The 12,540-nt window shown below is 37.4% G+C and overlaps 1 protein-coding gene across 2 annotated transcripts in view; it reads left to right on the plus strand.

The window, feature by feature from the left end:
* The window catches only part of FAM193A (family with sequence similarity 193 member A), a 90,273-nt gene that overhangs the window by 33,121 nt on the left and 44,612 nt on the right, over window positions 1-12,540 (plus strand). Inside the window, exons 3-7 of one of the 2 annotated variants that reach the window (XM_075420393.1) lie at window positions 2,393-2,638; window positions 5,005-5,171; window positions 5,463-5,630; window positions 8,220-8,454; window positions 11,706-11,830. In XM_075420393.1, coding sequence (XP_075276508.1) covers window positions 2,549-2,638; window positions 5,005-5,171; window positions 5,463-5,630; window positions 8,220-8,454; window positions 11,706-11,830 — 785 coding nt within the window. In that variant the 5' untranslated portion in view covers window positions 2,393-2,548. Of the gene's footprint in view, window positions 1-2,392; window positions 2,639-5,004; window positions 5,172-5,462; window positions 5,631-8,219; window positions 8,455-11,705; window positions 11,831-12,540 lie in introns of those variants that run through there. The other variant, XM_075420392.1, reaches the window with a different exon arrangement.

Genomic DNA, 12,540 nt, shown 5'->3' on the forward strand with positions numbered 1-12,540 from the left:
TTGACCTACTTCCAGCTTTCATTTATGAATGTTATATCAGGAACATGTTTCAGAGAGAAAGTGAGACTGGGTGTTTTCTTGCAGAGATGCATCACACATTTTTTTGAAGCTTGACTAGTGGAAAAATATCTTGCTTTTCTCAGAATGTGCACTTTGTTGTGATTACACTGAAGACACATACAAATGTATACATGACCTAATTCCAAGCTCATCTAATCCAGGAAGAGTTTACTGTTGCTGTTGAAATGGTTGCGTGAACAGTCACTGCATTGTTCATGTTTTAAATAAACCAGAAGCTGCAATTCGTAGCTTCATTTTAGTATGACAAAGCCATAACAGGAGTCTGAGATGCTTATGGTCTAGGTTTTGTCAAGGTTCTAACTGTCAATTTTGTTAGAAATAAACTGCTTAGAGGTTTTCATTCTTAGCAGTTGATGTGCATCATGCTCTAGGAAAACAAGTGCTTTCATTTGAACTTCAAATCTGTTGTAAGTATAGGCCCAGCTGGGAGATTGTTAGGCTTTTACTGAGTCGGTGAGTTGGCCAGAGTTAACGATTGTTGTTCCTGCTGTATTTGCCATTGCTTTTTTTAATTATCATGGTGCAACTACAAGCAAATTACACCTATAAGTCTTAAATTCTAGAAGTCCTTGCAGCATGGTGGGATGTGTTTACCACGACGCTTACCTTTGCAAAAGTGTGTCAGGTTGCCTTACCTTCTGAACTTCTACATTTTTGTCCTCTGCTTTTCCTGCTTCTTGGAAGATGCCCTGCAGATGATGTTCATAAGAATTTGCCTGCAATAGCTATAAAGATGTCATTGTCGTTTGAATAGATTTGATCTGGCTTCGGAAAAATTTGTTTTAACAAGGAAACTTTGAGAGCTGAGGGGTTGAGCAGCCATGGCCTCCTGCATGCAGGGTTTTTAGGCATTAATAAGATCTGCAGTTGCACACAGGTCAGCCAAAAGGAATGTCTAACTTGAGAAAACTGTTCATGTTTGTAGAGCCAGTAAGAGGATGGTCCCAGCATTTCAGGAGGCAGAGCAAGTCTTCCCTCATGAGAACATTTTCTGAACACCTGCAGTAGACACCCACAGAAACTGGTTTTTTTCTTGCCTTAGTACTTAGATGTGAATTTTTGAAGTGGCGTCAGTGAGTAAAGAGATTAACTGTTCTTACTAAACCTGTTAACTTAAATTTCTCATGAACTTCTGAAAGATAAGGAGGTACTTGTGGAGATGAATTCAGTGTGTCTTTTTTTTTTGATGTCTAGAATTCTCAGTTTTTCTTTCCATATTGCTGAGTCTGTCAGTTTTACAAATGCAAAGAACACAAAAATCTGAGTTTGTAATGCTGTGCTGTTTTTCTTTACAAGTCGGCAATAGGAAATTGATTCGTTATTGCTATGAAGATGAGAGTTAGTGCATTGTGTTATAGCTTGAACTAGTCCTTTGCTCTAAAGAACTTTTCACTTGTGCGCGTGCAGTTCAAGCCCCACAGGATCTTTAATGCAGTACTTTTGGTAGTATTGAAGCTGGAGCAGTATCTAGAGGGATGATTTAATGACATTTAAATTTTACGTTTCCTTTGAGAAAGAATTTAAGTATTTTGAGGCTTACATAGAAGATCTTGCTAATTAAGGCAGATCTAGGAGTTGTAATATCATCAGACAAATCTGTGATTCTGCCATTACAAGATGTTTTGTTCCATTCGTTCTGTCTTTGCTTGTGTCGTGTTAAGTTGGGTTCTATTTGGCTTGTGCTGCTTGACATGTTTTTGAGTATCAGTCTTGGTGAATAAGTAGCGTTTTGTGGTTGAACCATGATTTCATGCACAGTAGCATCTTGGAAGAGAAAGTAAGTTTTGAACTGCCTCTGTCCTCATCAGTTACCGCGCTGACATTTTTCCATAGCTGATAGTGGATTTTAAGACCCTACAGATTGGTTTTGTTAAAACTAAGGTCTTTTTTTGAATCAAACTTAGCTGAAAGTGTCTTTGTTTCGGTTAGTATTAAAAAAGGAGATGACACAGGACTTCAAAGAGCAGTCACTTTCCTTTTTATCTCTAAGAATGACAACAGTAAAAGGAATTGTACTATTCCTTTTGTATTTTCGTTACTAGATTATTGCATCAAGGCTGAATTATTTTAGAGGGGATGGCTGTGCTTCCTGAAAACGTTACTTTTTAAATGGGATTCATAGTCAGAATTGTTTGCCACATGGATATGAAGACTGCTGTGTTTGATCTTGGGACACTCCAAATATTCACCATTTAATGATGGCTGTTAAAATACGTGGTTTTTTGTTTTGTTTTTTTTTAAATCTCAGCATAAGCTTTTCTGGTATGTATTCTGTGAATAACCAGTCATCTATCAAAACATTTATTTGTAGACACCGTTTACCTTTGGCTTGGGCCAGAGGGCACCATATGCAACTGGCGAGCATTGTCTTCTTTGTAGAAGTGAACGAAAAGATAGTTCGCTTTCAGAGAGCGGATTAAAAAATTCTAGCAAAACAGCACTTTCCACATCTCCAAAAGCAAACAATATGCTGCATCTTCCACTGTGGGTGTGTCCAGACTGTCGACGAACAGTCGAAAAGGAGGAGAGACATGCTACAATAGAGCAATCTCTTATGGTAAGTTGAAGTACTTCAGTTCAGTAGGCTAAGAAGGTATGTTGTTATGGGCTGAATGCTACTTTGTGCTTTGGAACGACTTAAACTGTAAATGCTTTGAAAGTATTTTCGGAGATCTTGAGTTGGCTTTCCTAAGAGCTAAACTGAACAGGTAAGTTGTTCCAAAAATGAGGAGTTCTGATTCTAAGTTTTGGATTTTTGAGTAGAGCAAGGTTTGGATTTGTTTCTTCTTGTTTTTTTTCCTCGTTCAATTTATTGGATCTCATACTTTGTCCTTTCCATCTTTGTTTAAATTCCGTTTCATCTACTATTACCAATGCAACTTTAATCATTACACTGTTTTTCTATTCTCTGTCTGCTCATGTGTACTTACCCCCTTTGTGAGGTAAACTAACTAAATATTCCTTATTCTTTCAGTAGTGTTCTTGAGTCACTGCGCTTGCACTGCCAACTTCCTGCATGTGTCTGAGTTTAGTCGTATTTTCCTTCTTGTTTATTTTAATAAAGAAGCACAACTTTGCAGAGTATCCATATAACAATTTGTTATTCTTCGTTGCGGCACTGCAAACACTGTTTTAATACATGATGCTAGTATTTCAAGTTATGAATATTTTCTAAATTAAGTGTTAAAATGTATTTTTAAATGGGAATTCAGCCTCACTTAAGAGCTGTGCTCAGTGTAGCAGAAAGGTACAAAAAGTTCATTGACAGTTCCAGCAAAACCCCATTAGAAGTAAACTACGATGCTGTACTGCAGAACCAAATCTTCACAACTGATTTGGGAAGCCACACACTTCTGATAATTGGAAGTATTATAGATTCCAGCTGACATCTCCTTGTAGAGAGCTAACAGACTGTGCACATGCCCGTAGGCACATACAGATTTGTATTTCAGTAAACAAGTCAGTGTGAAGAAGGATTGTCTTTGTATAGCATATGTTGTTGAACTCATGTTAAAAGCACAGTTAACATCACTTCTTGTAAGGAAAATTTAAAAGTAGATCACTTGTATACAACTAGTGTTTACTAATATTCTTGCTATTAACAAGGGTTAGTAAAATTAATCAACAGAGATTACATCTAAGGGAACTATACTGGTAGTCTGATGGTAAACATCCTAGAGAGTTCAAAGCATAGCAAGACTGAAGCACATTATTGTTCAGTTGAGTCAAAATTTTTGACATGTTTAAGCTCTGTTTAAAGAACTGGTAAAGAAAAATAAGTGTCCTACAAGTGCAAGGAAGGCAAGATTTGCTTCCTAAATGTTTTTTTAAGTTATAGGTACTGAGATAGAATAAAAATTGACATTTTTTTCTTATTTGGCAATAGTTCTCTTATTTTAAGAAGAATTTTCAGAAGTAAACAGCAAAAGAATTTTCCAATTTGGGAAACCTGACGTAGAAAAGTGACTAAATGGATTAGGTGGCTAGTGAATTTAGAGAAACCAACTGGGAAAAAAACCAAAATGAGCAAACAAAATCTGTTATTAGTCACTGCAAGCCAGAGTAAAAGTAGTTTGAGTAGTTTGCTCTAGATGCTCCTGTGTTCAGGTTGCTGTTGCTCTCATTATCTAGCTTGGTTTGCCTCAGCACCATCCCCAGTAGATGGTCTTGCTGTTGGCAGCAAATGCATGCAAGTTTGTTTTGAACCTCTGTCGGCTCCCTGCTCCAGAACCTGGGGAGAAGCACAAAAAACCACCCTTCAGTCATGCTCCTAATGTGGGAGAGGTGCCACAGAAAGCTGATGCCAACCTGGGGAGGGTGCAGGAGGGAAGCATGGTATGTACTGGGACAGGAGCACAGAGAAGGAAGAGAAACCGGAGACCAAAACACCAGCAGCCTTGGGAGAGAGGTTTGTGTCATCTGCTAGTACTGAGCAGCGCTGTATGCAGGCGATAGCATCCCTTCCCAATGGCAGCAGCTTTCTAACATCCATTACTGTGAAGTAGTATGTCTGTCTGTTAGAAACAAGGAGATTTTATGCTTTCTGCTGGAGGGGGTTGTTGAACTACGAAAGTCAAACATACTGTCAAATACAGACTGAAGAGATATTACTAGTTTATGATTAATCATGGATGATGCAAGCCTTCCTTTAGCTTAGTTCTTTGTTATGCTGGAGTACATAAAGGTGATAATTATAACCAACATACTTTGGTTGTTAGAAATGAAACTATATTTACTTCATTGGTTTTATCAGTCCATCTCTTGTGCTTATTAAGCTTTTTGAAGGTAAATTCTTTATGCCTGGTTGAGTGTCCTCCCAAAATACATTCAGCACTAAGACTTGCCATGTTGATATTTGCCTATCTATTAACATTTCAGACTTCTACATTAGAAACTGAAGGCTACCTGTGTTTTTCCTTTCAGAGCCAAGATTTCCTTTTGCACATGCCTCTTGGAAACAGTGGATCACAGCAGGAATCTGTAGGAGGAGGAAGAATAACTGTTGGTGCACAGACGGTGCCTGCCACAGATCTTAGCAATTCCTCTCCTTCAGACATAGCATGCAACTGTGAGGCCTGTAATGAGCGCAGGTAAGAACTGAATTCAAACTCAACAGCGTAATGCCTGTAGTCAGGCTGTTGGCAGTGTTGTAGCTTATTTGTTCGTATATGCCTAAACTCTTAAACTGGCAATCTGACAATAACAGTAACTTACGGATGGCTGCTTTTATCTGATCTTTTACTTAATTTTAGGCATGTGCTTTACTTTAGGCATTTTCAGATATATGTTGTTTTTCCTGAAAAGCATCTTCAGAATAGTAGGAATCAATACACCTATGCAATGTACAAGCAGACAGTAATTATTTTTGTCATTATTTGCAGAGAAAATTCAGCAGAGCCTGAACGTGAACCTCAGCAGCTTCAAAATTACTGGTCAGAAGTAAGATACATGGTTCGGTGTATATATCGCCAAGCTGGGACCCCTTTGGCAGATGACCAAGACCAATCTTTGGTACCAGATAAAGAAGGAATGAAAGAGCTGGTGGATAGGTATAGCAGTTTGAAAAATATTTATTTGTTGCTAAGACGACTTTTTAAATAGTTTGGAATATTGCTTTTTACTAGAATGTTACTTACCATCTGTAGGTCTGCTTGCTTGGAATGCCTCTCTACTATAATGAAAAGTCAGAACAGTCTATTCTATTTCATGCAGCATTTTTAAATGCTAGATTAAATGCATGGGAAGCTATTAAATTCGTATGTTGTTTGCAATAGGAATGTTAATGTATAATTATGGAAGGTTCTTAAAATCTTACTCTTCAAAAGACCTTGAGATTATTGTTATTAATAAGATGCTATTTGGTTTGAATTGCCCCACATGAAAATCTTACATTGTCAGACTAAACGGAGTTATAATAGTGCTTGTGACTTACTGTGGTTGTAACAGCTGGAAGAGGCTTTTCCAAAAAGGAATATTGGCCATTTATCACTAGATGAGACAGATTCCAAGAACTTCTTTCTCATTTCAGAAGTTCAAATTCTGTTGTATAAAAACTGAGTGTTTGGTTTTGAGCATGAGTTGTGTACAAGTAGAGTAATATAGTATGCCTCCCTATTAGTCACACTTTGTTTATTTAAGTGATCAAAACATGCAACATAGGTTTTGACATCAAAGATACTTAAATGTTGCATAGTGTGTAAGTAATTAAAACTGAATCACAGCTAAAATGGTTGTTGATTTTCGTGCAGGTTCTCTTTAATGGAAGTATTTTGGAAATTGGAACACATACTGTGCACCTTTCTTAGGTACTAGGAGCTTTGACTTCTCTAGAACTGTTTTTCGCTTTTGAGAGAGAGTATTAAAATACAAAGGCAGAAACAGGATCTCAAAGAAGGAAACCTGAAATGTCAATATGATTACTTTTCGTTGGTGTTCCTTATGGTCTCCAAAGTATGAAATAAAATCAGGATACTGTGTTTTGGCAGACATCAGTGTGTCCAGTCCGTGGTGCTGATGTCATGCAAAATTTTTTAACAAAGCGAGTCAATGTAGGTATTGGAAGTGTAAAAACCAACCAACCAAACAAAACCAACCAACCAAAGAAACAAAAGAAAAACCCAAAAAACCAACCCCAAACAAACCATGCCAAAGATTATGCAGTGGCCGAGTAAATCTATACATAAAAGGCAGAAATTCCTAATTCCATGCTCAGTTCTGTTAGACACAGCTGCAAGAAATGGACTGTCTGGTCTTCTTACTTGAAAATAAGTAGTGGTGCCAAGTACTCTCCTTACTGTATGTTGGAGCACTTTATGGCAAGACGATAGTAGTCTGTCTTGTGAATTGTGAGGGAAGAGCAGGAATTAGATAGTAGCAGACTTTTTCTTCATCTAACTCTTAAGCATTTATCTAATCCCTTTCTTCTTCCACACTTCCCTGCACTGTAAAAAACCCAAGGCAAGTGCTTAAACTGCATGCACAGGACTTCAGATAGTACAATTTCACTCTGAAGTGCTTCAAAGCAGCCATCGTACTCATTTTTTTTTCTGTGTGAGATGGTTCAAACCCACATCTCGCTTCCAGGAGAGTGTCAGACCTAGCCAGCTGTATGCCGGCCTTAGCAGAAGCCCTGACCCTCTTTGTCACTGTGAGACAGACACAGCTTCAAGTCTTGCAGGTATGGAGAGGCTGAATAGAGTGCGTAGAGGGCAGTGTCGTTCTAGAGCTTCAGTGTTAGTGTGCTTCCCTGGGACAAATGAGTCCCAAATTCTTGTCCCTATTCTAGATTTAAAGAAAAAAAAAAACCAAAACCAACCAAACAAAAAACCCCACCAATCATTATAATGATTGCCGCTGAGGTGCTACCACAGTAGAGTGCCCTAACTTGTGTTCCTTGAAGGATGTTCTTTGTGGCCCTATGAATCGCACGCCTCTGCTATGTAGTGGCACAGCTTTAATAAAAGGTGCAAAAAATGTCCTTGTACAGATCATCTGCAACTTGGGGTAAGAAACTCTCAATGAAGGTCAGAAGGAGTTTCGTAAATGAGTGTCTTAAAAGCTTGGTAATTGTATGAAATGTCTTCTTTCAGTTCAACAGCAGAAGGGGCCCCAAAGCAGTCACCAATTCCAGTCTGGTTAGTACGTATTTAGGCATGTTCTCGCTGCCAAACACGTCAAGTTCCTTCAGTGGCTTGAAGTAAGAAAGACCCCTGTCTTTCTACGGGATATTGATCGGGCCTAGGTGTGGCTGTTCCAGCTGGGACATTTGTTAGGGCTGTATATAAGAACATGGAGAAGTTGTAAAGAAGCTTGTCTGAAGAGTCTAGGTGTCTGTAGGGTTGTATGAAAATTGAGTAAAGGTTTTTTAGCTCACGGGTTGAAATGAAATACTGAGGTCCTAATTTCTTTGTTTCTTGGGTGTGCAAACATCCTAGTCCTAAAGCCACACAGGAGCTCAGTTCTGCAGTGTGAAAGTAGATAAGTGGACTCAGTTCTTCCAGATTTTAGAGTAGTTCTGTAAACCCTAGCCTTTGTTTCTGTTTGGCGATGATGATGGTAACTGGTAAATATTTTTAGGAAAGCAAAAATTGCTGATTACATGCTTTTCTTTTTTGGTCACAAATATTCTAAAAATACAGGCTTTGTGAAAGAGATCCATATCAGCTTTACCAACGGTTGGAACAGCAAGCTAGAGAATATGTGCTTGAAATGAAGGTCCGTCTGCTCAGACACTTGTCACTGGGATCTAAAGTTGCATCAACATTAGCAATACAGGGGCCACCGCAGGCACATCAGTTCATCTCACTCCTGCTTGAAGAATACAGTGCACTCTGCCAGGCAGCATGTACAATCAGCGCCTTTCTAGTTACTCTGGTAAGATAAGAAATAACCTATATGCTTTAACTTGCTAGGGGTGATGCTAGCAGAGCTGTCCTGGGCTCTTTTAGGTGTCTTCTGTGGTTTGTAAAATTTAAGGGGTTTTGTGCGTGCGTGCTTGGAGACACGGATATTCTGAAAATGCAAATTTAGTACTTTAGAAATGTAGATTAGGCATCTCTTACAGTGAATTGATGAAATTACCTTTAGTTTGTAAAGCAAAAGATGGGATGCTGTTTGTGGCACTTAATTCTGAAACTAATTTTTAAGCAGATCTACAAAATTTTAGATAATGCCTTTGACAATGTGTGAAACATTTCTCTGTTAATCTTTATTGGTCTCTTGACGACCATGTTTAAGGGACACAAACTTCTATGTGTAGCACTAACTTAGATGGCTTCAATGTTCAAATTTTCTTTTCCCTTTTAAGCAGGAATGGCTACCTGAAAAAGATGATCTCTTGCCTTGGAATTAATCTCTTATGTTATTTACTGTTTCTAAAGTTCTTGTTCTTTCTTAAATGCTTTTTTTATTGTTAGTTGATTGTGGTGTTAGACTTGGGATTGTATTGTCAGGTAGAAAATAAACAATATCCTTAAAAATCTTTTCTTGAATAACTGTACATTGTGAGTAATACAGTAAACAAATTCTGTGAATTTATTTGTTTAAGGGCTGAGAAGATTATTAATCCTGTTTTGTTAATAATCCTTTGCTATACATCCTTTGTTAATGTCCTTATCCTGTATGTCCCATTTCTTGTGTAAACTTTGTGTAAGCAAAAAGAAAGTGGATAAACTGTTAAATTTGGGTTTTATTGCTAATTAGCTGAAAGTGACTGTCTAGGTACATAAAGGAAAAGGACAGGCAGTAACAAGACCATGATGGCCACAGGTGAGAAGGATTTGAACAGGGGAGCAGCAGAGTGTCCTTACTGAGATGGGGCTGTTAGTAAAATTGGATTGGCAAAGCAAGAAGATGTTTCTAATAAGAAACTTGAGCATATCTGAAGCTTTTTTTCTGTTGTCAGTGCTCTGTATTTGCTCTTGTCTGTATTGTCTTCTCCAGCTCTATCGCTTAGTTGCAGATGTGAGGTCACTGCCATCTCCAGTTTATAATAACCATCAAGTCTCTAACAAGGTGCTTGAGAGAAGATTGCTCTTCGGGTTGGTTTGCACTGGAACTTAGAAATTTGTTCAGCTGAAAAGTGGGTGGATTACAGTAGAAAAGTTAGCTTTCTTAAATTAGATCCGGCAATAATGAACCCATTATTACCAGAATTACATAGCTGATCAGAAAATAATCTTTTAATATTTTTCCCCCAGTTATTATTGTGAACTAGTAATCGTGTAAACTTAGCAGGTATGAGAGACTGAGATAATGGCCTTGAAGAGACAGAAAATTCTTGAACTCCCTAATTTACCCCTTTTCTGACAAAATTCAAAGTAAAATAAAATTCCTATTCTCTTGTAAAAAAACAAAGCATAAGAAAACACAAAATACCCCAGACTTTTCTTGTCTTTTTCCTTCTGCAATCCAGTAAGTACTGAAAACTTCTTTCTACTAAGCTGTGACATTGAGAAATTGAAATGTGAGAGTGTAGGATACTGTCTTTTGTTATACGTTTCTTAGATTTATTAAATAGCCTTTTTATTAAAAGGAATAGTATGTCACAACTGTCATTACAGGTAGTAGGGTCACTAGCCTTTTCTGTGTGCATGGTGGTTTTCTCAAGATACCAGTGCACTATTGAAGAAAGAATCTTTTCAGCTGAAATACATAAAAGGTAGTCAAGATCTCTAAACTTGGTGCAGCCTTCCTTTTAGAGGTAAAACCTTTGCACATACAGTGCTGTACAACGGCATGTAGTGCCTTGAACCTCCGCCTGTGAGGAACTTATTTCTCAAAGACATTATGAACAGTTGTCCTTCTTTTCAAAGGAATCCTGCTAACTAGTGAAGTTCAAGAGCAGGACTAAAGCCTTGTGCCCCACCAGGGAATGACAGATTATATTGAGAGCAGGCTGGAAAGACTGTGGTCAGTAAAGAAGAGCACTTGAGAGCATAGTATAGCAGACTAGAAGGGAACATTTAGCTTGTATTTCCTTGAGAGATATCGTACTCTGCACAATCTGATATATAGGATTTTGTGGATAAGTGTTGACTGTTTTGTTTACAGCGGAATGTGGAAATTGCTTAGGAAATCAATCTTCCTCAGTGTTGACCCTTGATAAATTATTAGCAATTTATAGAAATTTAAATATTTTGAAGACAGTATTCAGAGTGAAAGGGTACGCATGTCTGAAGTCAAAAGAAAAAAAAATACCCAAAACCACCTACCCTTATTAAATAATAAAACTTCAAACTTGATTCTTTTTTTTTAATACTGATAGTCTCATGTCGAAGTCTGATATAAATGTGTTCGGTTTTTAACCCACTATACTTAACGAAACTTTGAAATTCCAGAGTATTCTGGTATTTGTAGGTACTCGAGGTCATAGTGCATAGGGCTCACTTGCTGATCTGATAGCCAGAACGCTTACATTTAATTTTGCTTTGTGGATGAGTCCTGGTATAGAAAACCTGCCTACTGCTGGCTATATGTGGGAATACGTAGTGACTTGAAAAAGTATTATAGCTGTCTTTGATTCTTATGTTTTGATAGTAATAGATTTAGGTTTTAGGCCTTGAAATGATATACAATTATGTGTTTAATAGCCTCAAATAAAAAAGCATTCTGCTTACTAGAGAAGTAAGTTGTTGGTTTAGGAAACTTTGTTTTTGAAGCTGTACTTGAGGAGAACTGTTTACTGGATTTATGTCAGTCTTGAATAAAGATTATAGCTTGCCATCATATATATGTCTGTTACTAGCTAAGTTCAAAGAACTGAAAAACAGAGGTAGACAATTGTTTGACAAGAAAACTTGAGAGTAACTGGTTCAGATAATAAAATACATGTTTCAGTGCAGAAACGAATGGAAGCTTTCAACAATGTATTCCGATTTTTCTTTTTTTTCCCGGTCCATGACAATTTAGAAAAACAAGTAATGAAGCTATGGGTATTGAAGTCATCAAAGATTTACCTAAATTCTGAGTTTCTAGGTATTAAAACTGGGTAAGATCTGAGCTGGATAGTCCAGCCTGTAGATTGGAAACTAGATATAAAAAAAATAATTAAAAAAAAAATTCTTACCTTGGACAGATTTTTTTTTTCTAACCCTAGTTTATTTCTGGTTGTTTTCTTGTTATAGGAAAATGAACATTTAAAGAAATTTCAGGTGACATGGGAATTGCACAATAAGCATCTGTTTGAAAATCTGGTATTTTCTGAGCCACTCCTGCAAAATAGTTTGCCAACGTTGGTGTCACAGTTAAGGTAGAGTTTAACTTTTCTTTTGTAATTTAAAAGAGAAATGAAGACCCATGTTTGCAACCACAGCATTAAAAAAAAATATATATAATTCACTGCTGCTTTCACAATTTAATAGGTAAAAATCCTTGTGGATCTGTCTTGAAAACAGTATCGTTGATTGAGCAGGCTGCTGTCATAACTTGCTTGTTGGAAGAATTACTACCCTAATCTGCTTACTTGTAGGTTGCCTAGCAAAATGACAGCATCCTATGAAAATGCTGATAGTGTGACTGAATAGTACTGTTCTCGCTTGTCATCGGTCATTGCTGCTGTCTTTACATCTCTACAAGCAAATTAAAGCCTCAGTGCCTTCATTGCCTCCCACAGTGCACGAAGAACTTACTTTGGACAACCTTTTCATTGGAGAAAGCGAAAGAAACAAAATCCCTTGCCTATGTGGTTGTAGGTCTGATGCCATATTGCGTTTCCTGGAGCTTTAAAATGTATATTTTGTTAGCAAGGTTACTCTATCTATAATTTGTAATACCTGAAAAGTGTTTGGGGTTTTTAGGGAAGAGGTATTAATTCATAGATATTTTATTCTTTATCATAAATCTGAACATTTGTTAAGTACAGTCACAGATGGTTTGTGTTGACCTCTCAGTCTTGTTTCTGATGAAAAGACATTTATGCTCTGTGTACGTGTGTATTAAAGGTATTGTCTTAGGTATTTT

Source organism: Opisthocomus hoazin, chromosome 5, assembly GCF_030867145.1.
Source record: "Opisthocomus hoazin isolate bOpiHoa1 chromosome 5, bOpiHoa1.hap1, whole genome shotgun sequence".
Lineage (NCBI taxonomy): Eukaryota > Metazoa > Chordata > Aves > Opisthocomiformes > Opisthocomidae > Opisthocomus > Opisthocomus hoazin.